This window comes from Mastigoproctus giganteus, chromosome 12 (assembly GCF_048544385.1).
Source record: "Mastigoproctus giganteus isolate SK-2022 chromosome 12, ASM4854438v1, whole genome shotgun sequence".
Lineage (NCBI taxonomy): Eukaryota > Metazoa > Arthropoda > Arachnida > Uropygi > Thelyphonidae > Mastigoproctus > Mastigoproctus giganteus.
In genome coordinates, this window is record NC_143586.1 from 156,984,236 (window position 1) to 157,007,473 (window position 23,238).

The window sequence follows — 23,238 nt, forward strand, 5'->3', positions numbered from 1 at the left end:
TCCCAAGACATTTCTTCCCTCATTAATTCTCCTTGTAATCTCATCTTCAGATGAACCATCCATCTACACAATAGCTCCTAGATATTTAAACTGCTTCACATCCTTTATCTCTGCCCCATTTACACTCAATGTCCCCTGTTGAATTCATATTCTGTTTTACTAAAATTTATTGTCAAATCCCATTTTATATTGTTCTAATAGCTTTCTGCACATATAGTCAGCATCCTCTGCATCCAGTACCTGCATCTATGAACAAAAAGGTTTGAAAGGTAGATGTTTTGAGCCACACAATCCCATTGATCTGCATCTTTGGGACCAAGCATACAGAGTCACTTCCAGGTACATGTTTATCCTCCACATGAAAAAAGTTGGGGATAAACAGCACACCCCTGTAGCAAGCCTTTTGATGTTTTGAATTTCCTTGATATTTCTGACCAATTTTAATGCAGCAAGTGTTACTTTTGTATGTTTTTCTAATTATGTCGATCATTGGTTGTCGTATTGATATTTTTCCCCATGGCATTCCACATCTTTCTTGGGACACTGTCATAAGCTTTTTCCAAGTCAATAAACACTAATCCTATATCCTGTCTAGTAGCTTGGCATTTTTCCAGAATCTGCTTGACCGTGAATAAATGTCAATACAGGACCATCCAGCTGTAAATTCATACTGCTCCTCTGAAATTCTTATTTCTTTCTCTAGTTTAGTTTTTAGTATCCCACTAAAAAGCTTTGCAATTGGGTTTAAAACAGATTCCTCTAGTTCCCCCTTAAGACTCCCCTACTAAATTACTTTCTATTATGCATTCCCATTTCCTCCTAAACTCTTTTACCTTACTTATTAAAAGAAAACTTTTAATAAGTAACCATTATTAATAATAAAATAAAGCCTAACTAAAAATAGAAACTTATTTTTAGCATTTAGAATAAACTAATCTTTGATTAAAAGATTTTAATCTGAAAGTAACTCACCACAATGAATGCCTTCATCATCCCCATCAGGACAATCCATGTTACCATCACAAACTTTTTCAATAGAGAGACAAATACCAGAAGGACAGTGATATTCTTTATTTGACTGAGAACAATTGCTAGGCTTAAAATCTATTAGCATTCATTCATGGTCAGGAAAAAAAAAATTTTAAATAAACAATTTTAAAACTCATAAGGAATTAAATTACATTTAATAATGAAATTTAAAGCAATCAAAATCACACAATATATAAAGACATTCAATTCTTTTGAACAAATACTCCTTCACTGGCAAGGGAAGGGCAATTTGGTCCAATTAAACTAACCAATTATCTAAGAAATCAGTTGGACAATAAAGCTACAAGACAACAGATACTAAGTTAGAAAATGCTAACCTATAAATGTCAGAGAAACTGCAGGGGAGGGATGGGGTGTTCATCAGAATTTTTTGTGGCAATAATTTCACTGTAATATTTACATTTTATAGTGAAAATTATATTTTAATTATAGAACAGTTCAATTATTAAAATAAGTTTTTTGCAAGAGTTGAACTTTTGAGAAGAACATATGACACACTGCCCACCTGCTCCATTAACAGCACAGGAAACTACAGTGAAAGACATGCTTTTTCAAGCAAAAGCCACATTTTCTTTTAGCTGCAAATCAGAAATAACTCTTGAGCATAAAGGCAAGTAAGGCTCTTGGAGTTGATGGCATATACCCCAGTAGTTTTGAGGGAGCCCACCAGGGAGTGTAATGAACCACTGAGGTTAATTATGAGGGCATCTTTGGACTCTGGAGAGATTCCTTTGGATTAGAGAAGTGCCAGTATATCACCAATGCAAAAAGACTGTTCTAAGAGTGAAGCTGGACTACAGACCAGTTGTCTGACTTCAGAGATAGGAAAAATTGTAGAGGCAATGATTAAGAATGCAAGCCAGGAACATTTAAATACATATGGAATTCTGAAGGGCAACATTGCTTTAAAGAAAAAGCATGTTTAACTAACTTAGTAGGTTAATGTTCCCCAAGTGTTGAATAAAAAAGGTCTTTGTTATTACTCCATAATATTGGGATTCAACATCCCCACGACATTTCTTCCCTCATTAATTCTCAGGTGGTTCATAGTATTGTTTACAATAAAGTAATATCTAATCAATTTTAATATTCATAAATAGTTTCACATAAATGTGAAACTATTTATGAATATTAAAACAACCTAAAGGGGAAAAAAAAAGTCACAGGAAATGTCTGGAGAAGAATGATATTCTGGCTGTAATACATGCCTTATTATGGATTCACCAAACACTTCTAAGTATCTCCACTGAGTGAGTAGGGGTCAGCATGGTAGCAGAACCTTAGTATTAGAAAATGATGAAAAGAAGCAAATTTATATAGCATAGTAAAAAAGACAACCCAAATCAACTATCATCCCTCCTAATAGTTTATCTAATCCTTCCTTTAATTTATTTAAACTGCATGCTTCCACAACACCAGAGGGAAGTTTGTTCCAGCAATCAATTACTCTAGCTGAAAATATCTGAAGTTTATTCTATAACCACCTTTTTTCAATTCAAAATTATACTCCTTCATGTGTGTTATCTGATCAAGAATAAGGATCCCAACAGCATTTACTTTACTCAATCAAATCAAAGCCTTAAATAACTCAGTCAAGTTTCAAGTGTAATTTCTGGATTCTGCAATTTGTAGAACTGAAGTCTTGGTAAGAGTACTCTTTTGTGCCCCTAACTAATCTGTTGCTGTACTCTGTATCCATTTTAAAAGATACACATCTTTCCTAAAATGAGGTTTCCACACCTGTATAGAGTAATCAAAATGCTGTCTAACAATTGTCTTATACAACAATATAATCAACTTGTCCCTGCCAGACAAATTCCTGTACATTAAGAGAACACATGAGCTGTTCTAGCAGCCTGTCTACACTGTCAGAAAACTTCAGACTGTAAAATTATTTCTAGGTCTTTTACATTCTTCACTACCTTGAATGTGTTACGATACAACTGGTATGTTATTCTGGAATTAGCAATGCCCACATACAGTACCTTTGACCTGTATACCAATTTCCTGTCATTAACCACTGTCAACCTTCATATCATCAGCAAACTCAGACAAACCTGATATGCTTTCATCAATATCATTAATAAATATTAAAAACAATAAGGGACCCAGCACTGAATGCCAAAGAGCTCCATAACAACATTAGTTCAAAACAATGTTATTAAAAGTTAAGAGATTATTATTTCAGAGAAGATTATTAAGATGCATCCATGGGTGCCCATTAACAACCACTGTCTCCTGCCATTCATCCATTGTGTTATCTATAGTAGTAACTTTCCTTTAATGCCACAGTCCTCCAATATATAACTGCATCCTTTCAAAGTATCAAATGCTTTATTGAAATCCAAATATATAATTATCAAAATTAATTTTTTGCATCCAGTTCCTCTCTTACTATCTTTTTTGGAAGTGTCTATAGGACTTTTCATTTGCTGGTTCCTTAAAAATTAGTTACAACAACAGATTGCCATACCTTTCTGAGTTAACTGTTTGTTCTAAAATGCTGTTTTATGGACTACAGAAACTGACATGGCAGCTCTCCAGATCTTGCTTTTTTTACATTAACTACAAAAAAGGTATTCTAAAGAAGACTAAGCAAAGTAAAACAGACAAAAGTTTGATTTTTTTTTATTAAACAGAATACTATACTATGTTTTTGTAACACACATCCTGTAAAAAATTACTTCCTCCCCAAATTCCTGACAGATGATACTTTTTCCCTTGTTATTTCTTGGATGTGGTGCATTCAATATTTATTTAAATAAATCTCTAGATTGATAATTTATGAATAAAATGTGATTACATTATAATCCTATTGATCTGAACATTTCAGCAATTCAAATCACTCCCACTCTATATTTAGCTCATATTACTGCAGTTGCACCATATTTTTTAAATCAAAGTAACTGAAATGTGGTCTAATCAACACGATGTCTCAAATTAACATTTTTATACCACACATGAAGATTGCTATTGAATGCAACAAGTGATATTTCAGGTGCTAATGAAAACTAAGCATAGCACCTATTAAAATAAATATTCAAAATACAAAATGAAAACCAAATTAAAATTAACATGCAAAAGCCAGTACACCCAGAGAAACTATGATGGGATCCTGCAAAAGTAAGGCAAAACTGCTAGCCAAAATAGCCCTATATCACTGTTAAGGTAATGTTAACAAGTGAAAATGAAAAATGAAAAAAACAAACAAGAATCCTATACCACCCATCAGCAAAAAAGCTGAAAGTGGGAATGCCTACTAAGAGTCAAAAAAAACCCCAAAAGAAAGTTGAACTACAGGTACAACTTGCTCATGGGACACATTTCACTGCGAAAATTCCAAAACAGTTGCATTTCTGTCATCACCTGCATATTACCAGCAAAGCAAACATGGTTTCCACAATATGAACAGTGAAATCAGATTAAACTGAAGACATTTAAATATGGATGAAACCCTGTAAACTGGAGATAATTCAAATAAACTAAAATAAAATATGCAAATTTCACAATTAATCAGAACCAAATCAATGAGCAATACAGAGATGCAAACTTACTCACTTATCCAAATATGGCAAGAAGAGCACAGAACACACAAAACAAAACATTAAATTTTCTATGTTAATTATTAACTTACCATAATCAACTTAAATCTCAAATTACTCTTTTATACCACACAACAATTGCTGCTATATATAAAACATGAGGTGCTAATTGCTACCTGTGATTAAGCAATTGAAATAACAAAAAACTATGAAATGAAATTATTTGATGTTTCATAGTTTTTTCCTTTATTTTATATTTCTTGATTACAGGTAACAGTTAGCACTTACAAGTGTTACACATTTAAAAACAATTTGCGTAGTAAGGTGTAATTTATGTTGTAAAGTATAATTAGCATCAGTAGAGACATGATGCAAGAAAGCTATCTTATACACATCATAATAAAACAAAAAATATTTCCATTTAATCCAAAATTTTGTCCAGTTCTTCCTTGAATTTAAGCTATCAACCTTGCACAATGACAGATGGAAGTCTGTTCTAGCAATCAACTACCCACTGGCTAAAGGCAAATATCTGCACATCTATTCTACAACTGTCTTTCCTCAATTTGAATCTATGCCTCCTCAGATTCATAATCTAAGCATGAGAAAGAATCCAATCAGTATTGATCCTGCTCAAAAATTCAAGGCCTTGTACACCTCAATCAGATCACCTAACAGGTGCCTAGTCTCTAGACACTGCAATTTACAGAAATTAAGCCTTTCTTGATAAAAACACCCCTTTGTTCCACTCAATCTTGTTGCCCTTCTCATTCTAGCAATTCTACATCCTTCCTAAATGAGGCCTCCAGACCTGTATGCAGTACTCAAGGTGTGGTCTAACTATTGTCTTATATAAAAGGGATAATCACCTCCTTATCCCTGCTAGCAAGATTCCAATATATCATTGACCAAGACCCCATGACCTGCTCTGGCAGCCAGTCTGCATTGCTCAGAAAACTTCTTATCTGACTGCACAATTACTCCCAGGTCTTTCATTCTCAACTACCCCAAGTGTATTACCACACAATCGGTATGTTACTCTAGTTACTGCTACCCATATGCAGCACTTTGCATTTGTCAATGTTAAAACTTCAGTTGCCACCTCTCAGCCCATCTGCTCAATATTTCCAGATCCTGTTGCAATAACATACCATCCTTACTGTCATTAACAACCCTACCAAACTTGGGTTTAGTAGGGTTGTTAAGCCTGATATATCTCCATCGATATCACTGATAAATACAGAAAACAATGGGCCCAACACAGACTGCTGGGAGACACCACTAATAACATTTGGCCATGAAGAGCAGTCTCCGTTGATTACCACTCTGCATTCTCCCACTCAACCATCCTTTTATCCATTGTAGCAACTTTCTCTTAATGCCATGCTGCTCCATATAGTTTTCCATTGCAACAGTATCAAAAGCTTTCCTGAAATACAAGTATATGATATCAAAATTGTTTTTTGCATCCAGTTCCTTTCTGACAACATTTTATCCAATCATATTGGTCAGACAAGACATACCCTTAACAAACTCATTCTGCAACTCACTTATTACTGCAGTCTTGCCTGGATGATCTTGCAATGATACTTTAACCAGTGACCCCATTATTTTCCTTGGAACTGTAGTTAAACTAACAGGTCTGTAATTACTCATGACACTCTTCATGAACTGGGATATATTTGCACATCTCCAGTCACTGTAGACCTTCCCTGAGTCCAAGGATGCTCTCATAATTATTGAGAAGGGATTTCTTACTTACTTTGCAACCTCCTTTAATATAAATAGATACATCCCATCCACCCTGCAGTGCCTTATGTTTAACATCAACAATTTCTCCTCCACTTTGTTCTAAGTTATTAGAAAATCATTTACCTTAGAGTTTAATAAACTTCTGTCCTCTACTCCCCTACAGAATTCTTCATGTGTGAATGTAGATTCAAAATACTCATTCAGTTTGTCAACTAACTGAGCAGGATCAGCAACAGTCAAATCATTGATATCAAGTGAACCAATATAAGCAAAGAAATCTTTGCTGTTGTTCTTTGCATCCTTTGCCAAAGATTTCTCATAATCTGCCTTTGCTTGCCTAACCTCCTTTGTGACTTGATTACAGACTAGCTTATATCTACTACAGGTTTCTGTGTCACTTGATAATTTGTATGTATCCCATGCATTTTTCTTCTATGCAAAGAGTCTTATTAGTTCATCTGACATCCACTTAGGCCTAAACCTTGAACAGTATTTCTCATTTGAAACAAAGTCCAGTAGTTGCAAGATTACTTACTTGAATGCTTCCCATTTAGAATTTTCTGTTGGTAACATCATCAGTTGATACCACTCCATAGAATTTAAAAACTGTCTGAGACCACTTTAGTCACCTTGATGAAAGCAAACTCTTACCTTTACCCATGATGGCAGTTACATCTTTATTAAGTAAATCCCACATCAGTACACTGATCACTGCCACCTAGTGGTTCCTTTATCTGCAAATTCTTAATGCAAGAATAATCATTGATGATAATCAGATCAAGTGTATTGCTCCCTCTAGTTGCCTCTTAAACATGCTGCTGTAGAAAACAATCATCCAATAAATCCACAAGTCTTGCTAGAGTGCAAGTGACCAATCCACAAGTTGCAATATCTGGGAAGTAAAAATCTCCCACTATAAGACAATCTGATTTACTGGCCCACTATTTCTCTGTACAGTTGTTTATTGTACTCAGAGACATTATACCTATAACATACTCTTACTCTCAATTTTGCATTTTCAGTGCTTATGTCACACCAAACTAACTTAACACTGCACTGTCCATCCATATCAACTGGATACATTTCCATAGACTGTTTCTTAACTAATAGCATGACCACCCCCTCCTCCTTTTTATCCTTTGTACTCCCCAAATTCAAATTCTGCATTCCTTATATCTGTGTGATATTGTTGGAATATCTGCCCCTTTGATATTTTAACAAGCAGTTCAAATTCATTTACTATACTCCTAGCACTGGTGTATATGGAAGTATAAATGCACCTGTTCTTACTCTTAGTTACCCTAGCAGAATCCATGTACCATGATGTTTCATGACTCCCAGCAGTTCCTGAAATCCCCAGCAACTTGCTTTCTTGGCTGCTGCTCATTCCAATAGAAGCAGTGAAAGAATTACTTCTTTCCACCTCTGCCTGTAGCTACTGTTAAGCTATTTATCTGTGAATTCCTTGTCCCCCCCCAAGCTAACAGTTTTCTGGCCCACCTAACACTGGCCTTGATAGCATCAGCAAATATTCTTGCACCCTTTCTATTTCAGCATATCCCATTCCTGTAGAAGCAATCTCTCCTGTTAACAAGCACAGACCATACTAGAAAAAAAAGTCTACCCCACAAGCCTCGCACAATCTCTTCAGAGCCAAATTGGTTGACAAGGCTCTCAATCATATACTCCCTCCTAAAATAATTTGAGGCATCACTGCATTTTTTAAAAATACATTCTTTTTATTTTATTACTTATGAATTGTGATCGTCTCAGCTTATCCACATTGTTATTCGATAATTATTGGACATTCCATGATGCCATCCATAATTCCGAAAAACTAACTGTACAAAAATATACGAGGGTGGTTCAATAAAGAATCACCCTGCAGAGGTGCTAGCCTGTTGATTCTTGGCACAGGTTTTAGTCCTATATAGCCACCATGCAGATTTACACATTTTTCCCATCGATGGATGAGCTACAGATACTGTTTTTGTAGAAGTGGTGAGGTTGGTCTTTGAATCATGACTCTGTTGCAGAAATGAGTGTCTCGTTGTCAGGGAAGTGGGTCCCCGAAGAAATGATTTGAGGGAAGGAAACAAGTCCAATGGTGCAAGATTGGTGAGTAGACTGGATGGGGCAGTATTTCATATCTACAAGTGGCTGCTTGTGTTGTTGCAATTTCAGAAGTATGAATTGGGGCATTGTCTTGAAGCATCTTCACCTTTGGACAGCATGCCATGCCTACATGTTTTAATTTTCTCCCATAATTTTGGGAGTAATTTGGCATAATAGGCACCTGTAATTGTTCTACCTTTTGGCAGGTAATCAGTCATGCCTTTCTCATCCCAAATTACTGTCAGCAAGACCTTTCCTGCTGACACTTGGACCCTTGCCTTCTGGAGGAGGGGGGGGGTACCATGATGTTGCTATTCCATGGACTGCTTTTTACTTTCAGGGTCGGAATGGTGTATCCAACTTTCATCCTGAGTGATTAGACGAGAGGGAAAAAAAAAGTCTTCCTCATTTTTGTGGCAGAGGGCTAAAAACTGTTGTGATTTCTGTTGTCGATCAGCCTTCAGAAAACCAGTCAATAATTGGGGAATCCATCTTGCACTCAATTTCCATAAATGGGGTTGGTCATGAAGGACTGTTTCAACAGACCCCACACTAATCTTTACCTCCTGGGATAATTCATGCAGTTATCCGGTGATCTTCCATGATTAATGACCACTTTTCTGATCATGCTGTCATCAATGGCTGAATGGGGATGACCTGGAATGGGCTCAGATTCTACCAATGTCCAACCATACCTAAACTGTCTATGCCAGTGCTTCACAATGCCACAGGATGGGGCTTCAACCTTATATACAGCAGTCATCTCCTTGTGGATTTCTTTAGATTTTCCCTTCAAGAACAGATACCGCTCTGGCTTCAACTTTGTCCATGATGCTACTTTGTCACACGTTCCGCTATATAAGCAAAAAACAAATTAAGACACAGGGCTGACATTTTACACCTTTAATACAGAGATATGTATGATGCTACACACAAAATATGACTCTGCAATATGCAGAAGTAGGTAAGGGCGATTCTTCATTGAACCACCCTCTTATGTCTACTTAAAGCAAGGGCTCGGGGGATTTCAAGTTCTGCTGTAGGTCAGAGAACAATTAAATATACTGGTAGTGTTACAGTATAGTAAGAACATGCACAAACACTAATTATAGTGTATGTGCCATTATTCTAAGGCTTCTGTACTGTTATAAACATGTGCTGGCTGTGAAGTGTAGTGTTGTGTATTTCAATGTACTGTGTTATATCATTGTAGGCCAGCAAGCTGGTGATTTAGCAGCTTGGGGCAACCTACACCAGGTCAATTTCCTCGTAACTTTCATCCTCAGCTGCAAGGAGGCACACCAGTTCTACAATTCAGGATACATACTGGGCCCTCTGGATATAAGTTACAAAAGTCCAAAAAAGGAAAGGGCGACAGCACAGAAGGTTTAGGAAATAATGTAGAGAATAGTTGGGGACATAAGGAGGCATCCCCTTAGAATAAGAGAAGGTCCAAGGAAACACTAAAGAAGATGGACAGGGTTCAGTGTTCTACCCTTAAGATGTATGGGCAGTTAGAAGGCCCTGTCAATCATGCAGAGTTCCACACTGAGGAAGTACTGAGCCAGCAATCTTCTTCAAGAAGCTAAAAATTCCACCCAGGGAATCCTGAGTCAGCAACTGTCATTCTGGCTCTTGTGTCCAGTTCCTGTAATAATTATCTGTTAGTAGATTCCACAAAGTTTATCTGAGTCAACAAAAAATGTCCAATCCAATGACAGGAGGTTTCCATCAGTTAGGTCACCAGTTCTATGGAAGTGAACCATCATATCTTTGAAAAATACCATCCAGGGTGGGGTGCTGGGTCAACAACTTGTCAGGGGTAATCAATCGGAGAGTTTACATTCCATGTGAAGTTCTGTCCTGTTACTAGGTTTGCCACAAGAAATCCAATGTCTGAGTAGACTCCACTAAAGACAGTAGGATTCACAGCCAGTCAAGGTGGTCTTGTCTGGGAGGAGATCACATCTTGGTTGATTGTCCAAGGATAACTGTCAAATCTGAGGGGGGGGAGGGAATACTCAAGTGTGGTGTTAGTGGATCCATTCAACTGCACAAGGAGTCACTGTCAGAAATGCAGAGGGGAATGAGGCCAGGATTTACATTTGCTATCTCCTTTGAAATACTGTTTGCATAAAGAGAAAATCCATGGGAGCTGTCACTGGGGACAGAAAGAAAAGCTGAATTTACATAAGTGGCACCAGTGAAAAGTTGTGGTTCAAGATGACGATCTGTGTAAAGGAGACAGTCTAACAGAATGCAATAATTGGAAGACTCAGATCCACCAGTTACGGGGAGGGGGATTTGTCATATCTTGATCAAGTAGTCACCCAGGCTTCCACCCATCTGCTACTTATTCTTTGCTGTGAGAGTTCCCAAACCTTATCTGGTTAGTTTAATCAACTGCAACATCAACTTATGACCAAATAACTAGATGAAATGACCATTCAGCACCATGGCCGGGAGGGCATCTCCACACCCTCCCTACAAGAGAGGGGTGTTGAGATGACCCCTACATTCTACAAGAGGCACACTGAAATTGCTAAAGTCAAGGCAGATCTTACGAGGTGTGGCTATCCCATCAATACCCTTGACAGGTGTGACCTACAGACACACGGCCACATAGCGACAAACAGAAACATCCAAGGTGATGAGTCAGCCACGAGCACCTTTATCCCATACTACCCAAACCTATCGCAACAGGTTTGTAGAATCTTAAAATCACATGGGATAAAATGCGTACAACTCCCAGGGAGAAAATTACGATCCCTATTCTCTAAGGTAAAAACACCTGTCCCCACCCTACTACAAAGCGGATTGGTCTACCGCATCTCTTGCCGTGACTGCACTAGCTGCTACATCAGGGAAACTGGGAGATGGCTCAAAAAATGCCTTTCTGAACACAAAAAAGCAATCCGCTTAGCAGATGTGGAGCACTCCGCTATTGCCAAACATGTTTGGGCGACCCACCACGACATCGACCAACACTGCAATGTCGTGATTGTGGATAAGTCCTGCCACTATCGGCAACGCGTCTGGTTGGAGTCGTTAAACATTAAATGCTCCAATACCTCAGTGAACAGGAACAGTGGATGTCAAGTCCACCCTATCACCGAAACAGCAATCCTGTCCATTGACAAACGCTGGCAATGTCTGCATACGTCACAGCCGCAGGCTTCAACATCCAACAATCAATCATGCACAAGATTGGCAGTACACACCCTCATGCTCCATTCTTAACTGTCAGTTTAACTGAGAAAGGTTGACAAAACAACCAAAAGCTTTTATTTGTATGTATCTAATCTAATAGATGTATATTTTCCTATATTAAACTTGTCACAATCTATTTTTCTATCCGTTTTGCTCTGAGCAACAGTAATTTGATATTACTCATACTGTCTTTAATAACCCTGCCGACCTTTGTATCATCTGAAAACTTGGATATTAAGTCTGATATACCTTCATCAATATCATTGAAAAATACACAAAACAACAATGGACCCAACACAGACCTCTGGGGGACTGCACTAATAACATTAGTGCATGTACACCAGTATCCATTTATTACTACCCTGTCATTTCCCACTCAACTATCCCTTTATTCATTGCAACAACTTGCCCTTAATGCCATACCACTCCAATTTGTACAGCAGTCTTCCAAGTGCAACAGTATCAAAAGCTTTATTGAAATCCAAGTATACAATATCAAAATTATTTTTTGCATCCAGTTCCTTTGTAACCACATCGTAGTATCCAATTAAATTTGTCAGACAAGACTTTCCCTTAACAAACCCACACCATGTCTGAATTATTACTGCCATCTGTCAAGGTGATCCTGCATCACCTCTTTAATCAATGACTCCATTATTTTCCCCAGAACAGAAGTTAAACTAACAGGTCTATAATTATTTGTGTCACCCTTTGTGAATTGGGGATACATTTGCACATCTCTAGTCCATGGGGACCTCCCCTGACTTGAAGGATGCTCTCATAATTATGGCTAAGGGTTTGCTTACTTCCCTTGCTGCCTCTTCAATATAACTAGATTTATTCCATCTGTCTCAGGTGCTTTTTTATGTTTGACTTCAATTTCTCCTCCACTTTACTGTTATTACAAAATCATTAAGCTACCTGTTAGAGTATAGTAAACTTATGTCCTCCATTACCTTACAGAATTCCTCATGTGTGAATGTAGATGCAAAATACCCATTCAGGTTGTCAGCTATCTGAGCAGGATCATCAACAGTTGAACCAGCAACATCAAGTGGATCTATCAAATTACATTAAGGGAGGCAGCAATAGAGGCAAGCAAACACTTAGCCATAATTATGAGAGTATCTTTGAATTCAGGGGATTTGATATGGACTGGAAATGCAAATGTATCCCCAATTCATAAAAGGTAGATCAAAAGGTGATCCTGTTAGCTTAACATCTGTTCCAGGAAACATAATGGAATCACAAGTTGAAGTAATGCAGGACCATTAGGACAGAGATTCAATTATACAGCAGTGACAACATGGATTTGTTAAGGGGCAGTCTTATTTAACCAATTTGATAGGTTACTATGATGCAGTGACCAAGAAACTGGATGAAAAAAAATGTCACATATTAGGATTTCAGGAAAGCTTCTGATACTGTTGTGCAAAAAAGACTGCTGTACAAATTATTATTAGCCATATGGTGCAAAGCCTGAGGCTTATGCTACACCAGCCAAAAAAAAAGTCACCCTATGAGAGAGAGAGAGAGAGAGAGAGAGAGAGAGAGAAAAGATTGATGATATCCACCTCAGCTCTGGATCCTGGGTGTGCCAAGCCCAGGATCCAGAGCTGGATGTCATCATCCTCTTTCTTGGTGATTCCCTTCTACTTGGAGCAGTGCAACATATAGGGTAAATTACAGCTTTGGATAAAGGGATGGTTTAATGGGAAAAGGCAGAGTTGTTATTAATGGAATCTGCTGTTCAAGGAACAATGTTATCAGTGAAAGTCAGCCAGGGTTGGTTCAGTGCTGGGCCCATTTGTGTTTTCTGCATTTATTAATAATATATTCATAAAGGTATATGAAGCTTAATGTCTAAGTTTGTAAATAACAAAGGTTGACAGTAGTTAATCACAGTAATCAGCATAAGCTACTGCAACAAGAAATAGAAAAATTAGATAAATGGGCTAGGAAATGGTAATTGAAGTTGAACATTGACAAATGTAAGGTACTGCACATGAGTATTAGTAATCCAACATACCAAATAATCGTGTGTAATACCAAACCTAGAGATAATTCTGCAGTCAGAAATTAAGTTCTCTGAGCAATGAAGACAGGTACCAGGACATCTCATGGGGTTTTGTCAATGAGATTCAAGCACTTTGCTAGCTAGGATAAGTAAGGGATTATTTCATTGTATAAGGCAATAGTTAGATCACATCTTGAGTACTGCATATAGGTCTGGAGGCCTCATTTTAGGAAAGATAATTCTGCTGGAACATCTGCAGGGAAGTGTAATGATATTGGGGAAGGGAGTGAAACAGTGGTCTTACCAAGACAGGTTTCAGTTCTGCAAACTGTAGTGTCTTGAGACTAGGCATCTGTAAGATGATATGATTGAGGTGTTTATGGTTTTGAATGGATTGAGCAAGCTCAGTGCTGATGTCATTCTTCCCCTTGCTCAGACTACATAGATGAAGCATAAATTTAAATTGTCAAAGGATGGTTGCAGGATAAATGTGCAGAAGTTTGTCTTCAGCTGGCAGGTGGTTGACTTGGTACTATCTTTAACCTGTTGTTGTTAAAGTGGATAGTTTGAATAAATTTAATAAAGAAATTGACAAATTATTGCCAGGGATGTACAGGTGATGTGGTAGGTTTTTTTGCTGGTTCTTTATAAGCTTTCTCTCTTGCATCATATGCCACTACTACTACTAATAATACAATGGGTGCAATTGCCCAATAGTTAAGACACTGGACTACCAGCCTGATGGACCAGGGTTAGAGTCACTAGCGTAGCTACCCTTTTTCGGGCCCAGAGGCAAAGAAAATGTTCGGGCCCTACTTAATGAAAATTGCAAAAACAGGAGGCAGCTGAAGATGCCAGGCCCCCATAAAGGGCCCGGAGGCAATTGCCTTGCCTGCCTATATGGTAGCTACGCCACTGGTTCGAGTCCTGCCTTGGGGGAAGTGAATGTGGATCCATCACACTGGGAGACCAGTATAATAATAGTAATAAATAAGAATAAATTAATAGTAATAAAAAATTAATAAATAAATAAAAACACTGAAAGTTGCTCCAATGGACCTACCTACCCCAAGGTCTGAGTGGCGGCTAAGGCAGATTGGGATGCCATCTGGTGTCACTACTGAGAACTACCACTGGACATAAGCTGAAGCTAAACAGGTCAACCTTCATAGATGAATGAAGTCGCAGAGAAATGTTAATCATACTGCATCAAGTGTGGCATAGGATAAAGTCACTCGTGTTTAGGCCTTAGGCAGAGGGGAGAGTTCGAAAAATCGGACTGTCTTCCTTGGAAGACAGTGGAGTAAGTGGCACTGTCCCCTGTATGACTACCACAAGAGAAGGCCAAGCCCATCCAGCCCCACCAACTGGAAGTGCTTCCTGCACAACTGCACTAGTGACCACCCAGGAAGGAAGAAAATGCCAATGCATGAAGTGGAATACTGAAATGAATACTTACATCATGCAAGCATACTATGAAATAATGAAGCTGGAGACTGACAACATACAGGGCGAGATTACATACCAAGTGGCTGGAACGATTCCTGAATATTCATTCAGGTCACCGAATAGCAGGCCAGAGAAGGACCATTGTCACAAAGAAACTGATAGCTCCTACAATCTTGAGAGGGGAACCAAGCAGGACATGAGTGATTAGCTACAAAGGATAAAGAAATGGTCAATGCAGAACCACAGGAGGAAGAAAATACCATCATCAAACCAGAGGAGGAAGAGTAAGAAGAAATCCAGCCCATAGCAGCTGAAGTGTAAAGAGAAGAGGTCATGATATCCAGAATAGAGGAAGAATGCCCTAACAGAATTTAAAGGAATGGACCCAACAAAGACCCACATGTTACTGGAGCAGAGGCCCAGTAGAACCTTGTGGAAAATCATCAGACCACCTCAATTGGCAAATAATACCACATTACCTCAACAACAATGGTGCAACACTGGAGGCCATCCACACAGCCATGTATTGTGCTGCCATAGTAGCCACTAGGATTAATGGAAGAGAAACGAGAGACCAGAAGAACCGAAAACAGAAACTGCCAGCTTGGGAAAGACTTCAGCAGAAGATAGAATTAGTCAAGATCAGCCAAATGACCCAGTACCAACAGGGTAATAAGAGTAAGGAATTGATTGGAAAAGTGAAGAGCATCCTCAGGAGAGACAGGGTCCACAGTAAACATGAGACAAAAAAATATCAGAGAATTGGAGCGTACTTGGAGACACTGAAACAGAACCTATTCACTCTCAGCAAGAGACTACGGTTATACAAAGAGCTCCCAGAGAAAAATAAACTGAATCTTTGATGAGAATCAAAGACACCTCTACAGGAGTCTCAGAGAAGAGGGAAACAGACCACCTGAGCAGAAGATCATTAAGGAGTTCTGGGGCAACATATGGAATAGGGAAGACATAACAGCCAAGCCCCCTCAACAGAAATAGAAAGCAAGAAAACCAATGGTATACAAGAATCGAAAGAGTGGGAGATTCAGGAAGAAGAAAAAAACAGAAGATGAACTCATAACAGGTGAACCCCAGGAATAGATAATGCTGACAACTACTGGTACAAGAAGCAGACTTGCACACACAAGTACCTGGCAAAGCAGTTCAACCAAATGATAAGGCACACAGAGATAATCCTGACTCAAGGAATCATATCTGAAGCCTAGAGACTAAGATACAAGAAACCCAGCAAAATACAAGCCAATGACCTGCCTCCCAATAATGAACAAGATTCTGACCAGCTGCATAACCAGAAAAATATCAGACCACTTGGAGAGCCAGAACATAATGGCAGAACTGCAGAAAGGATGCAAGGAACAATTAAACAGAGGCCTCAGTTATAGAGCAAGCCTACAAGAAGTGCTACAACATGTACACAGCCTACATAGATTACCACAATACCTTCGACTCCATGCCTCATAGCTAGTTAAGACGCATTGAACAACTACACAATCTGCTGAACATCTACTACTAGCTTTGAGGGGGGATAGACTAAGTTTACCAGTGGCTGCAGGTAAAGGCAAAAGTGATTCTTGCACTGCTATTAGAATGAGCAGCAGCCTGGAAAGCAAGGTAATGGAGATTTTCAGGACTGCTGGGAGTCATAGTGGAACAAGTAAATACATGTGCTGTGTTAGTGTAGCTAAGAGTAGAAACAAGTTATGTATACTTGCATGTCCACCAATGCAAGGAGTATATTTAATAAATTTGATGAGCTTGAAGTGCTAGCCAAGACAAATTTTTTGGGATATCAGAGACATGAGTCAAGCAGATATAAGCAGTGCAGAATTGGAATTTGGGGAGTACAATGCATACAGAAAGGATAGGCTTTCTGAGCATGCTCAATCCCATTGGCATTAAGCATGCTCAAACCATTCAAGGCTTTATACACCTCTATCAGATCATCTCGCTGGTGCCTAGTCTCCAGACACTAATTTGCAAAACTTAAGCCCTTCTTCATAAGAGCAACCCTTTCTTCCATTCACTAATCTTGTTGCCCTTCTCTGTACTCGTTCCGGCGTACTCGTTGAAATGAGGCCTCCAGACCTGTATATAGTACTCAAGATGTGGCCTGACCACTGCCTTATACAAGGGGGTAATAACCTCCTTATCCCTGCTAGAAAAATTCCTGTATATCATTGACAAGACACCATGAGCTACTCAACTCTTGCAGCCCATCTGCACTGCCAGAAAACTTCATATCTGCCTGCACAATTACACCCAAGTCCTTTTCATTCTTTACCACTGTCAGTGTAGTACCACAGAGTTCATACGTTGCTCTGGGGTTACTGATTCCCATATGTAGTACTTTACATCTGTCAATGTTAAACTTCATTTGCCACCTCTCAGCCCATCTGCTCAACCTTTCCAGATCCTGTTTCAGCAGCATAGCATCAGTAGTGTCCTTAATAACCTTTGTATAGTCTGCAAACTTGGACATTAAGCTTGATATACCATCATCAATATCATTTATAAATACAGAAAAACAATGGACCCAACACAGGGTCCACAGTAAACATGAGACAAAAAAAATCAGAGAATAGGAGAGTACTTGGACACACTGAGGAACTCCACTAATAACATTAGTCCACGATGAGCAGTGTCCCTTGATTACCACTGTCTTCTTCCCCTCAACCATCCCTTTATCCATAGCAGCAATTTGCCTCCAATGCCACACTGCTCCAATTTGTGTAGCAGTCTTCCATGTGCAACAGTATCAAGTCTTTTTAAGATCCAAATATATAATATCAAAGTTATTCCATGCATCCAGTTCTTTTGTGACTGCATCAATCATAGTATCCAATCAAATTGGTCAGGCAAGACTTTCCCTTAACAAAACCATGCTGTGTCCAAGCTATAACTGAAGTCTTGTCTAGATGATCCTGCAGTGCTTCTTTAACCAGTGCCTCCATTAATTTTTTTGGAACAGAAGTTAAACTCACAGGTCTATAATTACTTGTATCAGCTTTTGATCCTCCTTTGTGAATTGGGGTCATATTCGCACATCTCCAGTCTATGGATACCTCCCCTGAGTCCAAAAGTCTCATAATTATGGCTAAGGGTTTACTTCCTTTGCCGCCTCCTTTAATATAACTGGATAGATCGCATCCACCCCGGGTGCTTTTTTATGTTTATCCTCAATTTCTCCTCCACTTTCCTTTCAGTTATTACAAAATCATCTAACTCATTGCCAGAGTTTACTTCACCTTTCGGATTCTCTTTCCTGAATAACTACATGCGTGAATGTAGATGCAAAATACTCATTTAGTTTGTTAGCCACCTGAGCAGTATCCTCAACTGTTCAACAATCAATATCCAGTGGACCAATCTGATTCATCCCTTTCCTTCTAGAGTTTACATAAGTAAAGAACTCTTCTGTTTTTCCTTTGCATCCTTTCCAAGGATTGCTCATAATCTGCCTTTGCCTGCCTAATCTCCTTTGTGACTTGGTTACAGACCAGCTTATATCTATCATAGGCTTCCATGTCACCCATTAATTTATATGTATCCCATGCATTTTTCTTCTCTGCCATATGTCTCATTAGTTCATCCGACATCCATTTAGGCCTAAACCTTGAATAATATTTCTTAGTTGGTATGTAAAGCTTAGTAGCTTCCAAGATAAGCTCTTTGAATGCTTCCCATTTTGAATTGGCTGTTGGTAACATCAGTTGTTCCCACTGTATAGAATTTAAATACAGTCTCACACCATCTTAGTCACCTTTACAAAAGCAAAAACTCTTCCCTTTACCCCTGATGGTAGTTACCTCTTTGAGTAAATCCCACTTCAGCACACTGATCACTGCCACCTAGTGGTTCCTTTATCTGCAGATTCTTAATGCATGAAGAATCACTACTGATAATCAGACCAAGAGTATTACTCCCTCTAGTTGCCTCCCAATCAAACATGCTGATGTACAAAACAATCATCCAATATATCCACAAAGGTCTTGCTAGTGTGAGTGACCAATCCACAAATTCCAGTCAATATCTGGGAAATTAAAATCCCCCATTATAAGACTCTCTGATTTACTGGCCCACTCTATTTCCCTGTACAATATCTTATTATACTCATCAGAGTCAGTAGGCCTATAGCACACTCATACTCTCAATTTTGATCTCTCAATGCTTATGTCACACCAACCTGACTCGACACTGCACTGTCCAGTGATATCAACTGGCTTCACTTCCTTGGATTTTAAGTTTCTTAACTAATAGCATAACCCCTCCTCCCTTCCTGTCCATCCTTTCTGTACACATTGTACTCCCCAAATTCCAGTTCTGCATTACTTATATCTGTGTGACACCACATCTGATATACCAACAATATCTACCTTTGATGTTTTATGCAATACCTCAAATTCAAATTTATTTACCAAACTCCTAGCATTGGTGTACACGCAAGTATACATGCACCTGCTCCTATTCTTAGCTACCCTAACACAACCCATGTGTTTACTAGTACTGCAATGACTCCCAGCAGTCTCTGAAATATCCTGCATCTTGTTTTCCAGGCTGCTGCTCATTCCAATAGAAGCAGTGCAAGAATCATTTTCACCTCTGCCAGTGGCTACTGTTAATCTATTAGTCCTTTTACCCCCCCCCCCCCCCAGCTAGCAGTTTTCCAACCCACTTAACACTGCCTGGATAGCATCAGCAAATATTTTTGCACCCTTTCTATTTAAGTGTATCCCATCCCTGTAGAAGCAGTCTCTCCTGTTAACAAGTACAGACCAAGTTGAAAAAAAATTCAACCACAGCAGTCTTCCATGTTTCACATGCAAGACTACTGTACAAATTGAAGTGACATGGTATTAAGGGCAAGTTATTGCTATGAAAAGGAATGGTGAGTGGGACAAGCCACAGCAGTAATCAATGGGTACTGCTCTTCATAGACTAATGTTATTAGTGGAGTTCCCCAGGATTCAGAGTTGGGCCAATTGTTGTTTTTTTATATTTATCAATGATGTTGATGAAGGTATATCAGGTTTAATGTCCAAGTTTGCAGATGATACAAAGGTTGACAGGGTTGTTAATGACAGTAAAGATAGCATGCTACTCCAACTGGATCTAGGTAAGTTGGGTAGAGAAGTAGCAACTGATGTTCAGCATTGTCAAATGCAAAGTACTACATAATAAAAAAAAAATAAAGTGCAGCCATTATCAACCCACTGCAGGATGGAAGCCTCCTCAACAATTCATGCTGAGGAAAATGGACCATAATCTGCCACGCTGGTCCAGTGCGGGTTGGCAGATCGACCATATTCAGCAGTCAGGGGCTTGAACCCCGGTCTACTCAAAGAGCGTGTGCTACTGCACCCCCACTCCTGACCACTCTGCTACGGAGACAAAGTGAAAGAGACCTGAGGGTAAGTGCAGTCAAATATGTAGTTCGCTGAGCAGTGCATACAGGTTGCCAGGGCAGGTCAAAGTCTTGTCAATGATATATAGGAATTTTGCTAGCAGGTACAGGGAGGTGGTTATCCCATTATACAAGGCAATGGTAGGGACACAGCGAGAGTACTGTGTACAGGTCTCGACACCATTTTAAGAATGATGTACAGTAGCTAGAAAGAGTACAAAGAAGGGCAACAAGATTGGTGAGGGGAACAAAGGGGTGTTCTTACCAGGAAAGGCTTAAGTTCTGCAAATTTCCGCACCCTGAGTAGTGGGCACCTGCAAACTGATCTGATCGAGGTGTATAAGGCCTGCCTTGAATGGGTTGAGCAAGCTGAATGCTGATGGGATTCTTCCTCTTGCTTAGATTAAGAGAGAGAGAATGAGGGGGCACAGTCTCAAATTGAGGAAAGACAGTTGTAGAATAGATGTGCAGAAATTTGCCTTTAGACAGCAGGTAATTGAGTGGTGGAACAGACTATCTTTTGTTGTGGAAGTTGGTAGCCTAAATAACAATGGACAGGCAATCTGAATGAATGGAGGGATGAAATGGGAAGTTTTTTCTTGATGCTGCACAAGCTTGCTTTCTTGCATCGTGTGCCTCTACTAATGCTAATGCTAAGTCAATCCGATAATGACAAACTTCCTAGGAGAGACTATGGTGAAATGGAGTACCACCATTCAGATCAAGAATGTGACAACCAGGCCAATTCCCATCAGGAGAGAAATCTTCACGGAGATACCTTGAGCCAACTGTTTCTGTCTAGCACTTAATCTGCTATCCACCATGCTGCACCAATTCACAAAGGGTGACAAATAATTATAGACCTCTTAGTTTAACTTCTGTTCCAGAGAACATAATGGAGTCACTGGTTAAAGAAGTTATGTAGAATCACCTAGACACAACTGCAGTAATAGTTCAGCCACAGCATGAGTTTAAGGGGAAGTCTTATCTGACTGATTTTATTGGATACTACGATGTGGTCACAAAGGAACTGGATACAAGAAATAATTTTGATATCATATACTTGGATTTTAGGAAAGCTTTTGAAACTGTTGCACATGGAAGACTGCTTTACAAATTAGAGCAGTATGGCATTAAGGACTAGTTGCTGCAACTTGAGTGGTAAGAAGTGGACAGTGTTCTACGTGGACTAATGTTATTAATGGAGTCCATGATTTGGTGCTGGGCCTATTGTTGTTTTGTGTGTATATCAATGAAGGTATATCAGGCTGCATTAGCATTAATAGAGACATATGATGCAAGAAAGCAAGCTTATGCAGCATCAGCCAAAATTAAAAAAAAATAAAAAACCCTCCCATTTCATTCCTCCATTCGTTCTAAATGCCTGTCCAGCTCAGCCTTAAATTTATTTATACTATTAGCTTCCACAACAAAAGATGGAAGCCTGTTCCACCAATCAACTACCCACTGGCTAAAGGAAAATTTCTGCACATCTATATATCTTTCCTCAATTTGAAACTGTGCCCCCCTGAGAATCTTAGTCTGAGCAAGACGAAGAATCTCATCAGCATTTGGCTTCATCAACCCATTCAAGACCTTATACACCTCAATCAGATCACCTTGCAGATGCCTACTCTCCAGGCACTGCAATTTGCAGAATTTAAGCGTGTCTTGGTAAGAGCACCCTTTGTTCCCCTCACCAATCTTGCCTTCTTTGTACAGGTGATGATGCCTCCAGACCTGTACACAGTACTCTAGGTGTAGCCTGACCATTGCCTTGCATAACAGGATTATCATATCCCTGTCCCTGCTAGCAAAATTCCTATATCATTGACAAGACTCCATGACCTACCCTGGCGGGCCCATCTGCACTGCTCAGCAAACTTCATATTTGGCTGCACAATTACCTCTAGGTCTTTTTCACTTTCCACTTCCCTGAGTGTAGTACCACCCAGTTGGTACATTTCTCTTCAGTTATTGGTACCCATATGCAGTACTTTGCATTTGTCACTGTTAAACTCCAGTTACCAGTTCTCAGCCCATTTTCCCAACTTAGATATCTAGATCCAGTTGGAGTAGCATACTGTCATTAACAACCCTGCCAAATGATGCCTTTGTATCATCTGCAAACTTGGACATTAAACCTGATATACCTTCATGAATGTCATTGATAAATATGACAAACAACAATGGGCCAAACACCCTGGGGAACTCCACTAATAACATTTGTCCACGAAGAGTAATGTCCATTGATTACCACTCTTGTCTCCTGCTCAACCATCCCTTTATCCATTGTAGCAGCTTACCCTTGATACCATACTTCTCCAATTTGTATAGCAGTCTTCCATGTGCAACAGTATCAAAAACTTTCCTGAATTCCAAGTATATGATATCAAAATTATTTTTGGCATTCAGTTCCTTTGTAACCACATCATTGTAACCAATCAAATTGGTCAGACAAGACCTCTTTGACAAACCCATGCTGTGTCTTAACTATTACAGCAGTCTTGTCTAGATGATCCTGCAATGCTTCTTTAACCAGTGATTCCATTATTTTCCCCCAGAACATAAGTTAAACTAACAGGTCTGTAGTTACTTGTCACCTTTTGAACCTCCTTTGTGAATTGGTGATACATTTGCACACCTCCAGTGCATGGGGACCTCCCCTGAGTCCCAGGAAG

General features: G+C 39.1%; 1 protein-coding gene across 1 annotated transcript in view; it reads right to left on the reverse strand.

Moving 5' to 3' along the window:
- The window catches only part of LOC150077534 (low-density lipoprotein receptor-related protein 2-like), a 496,886-nt gene that overhangs the window by 440,749 nt on the left and 32,899 nt on the right, over positions 1-23,238 (reverse strand). The window contains exon 5 of the mRNA XM_090385933.1: positions 973-1,104. Within this exon, the coding sequence (XP_090242059.1) occupies positions 973-1,104 (132 nt within the window). The remainder of the gene's footprint in view (positions 1-972; positions 1,105-23,238) is intronic.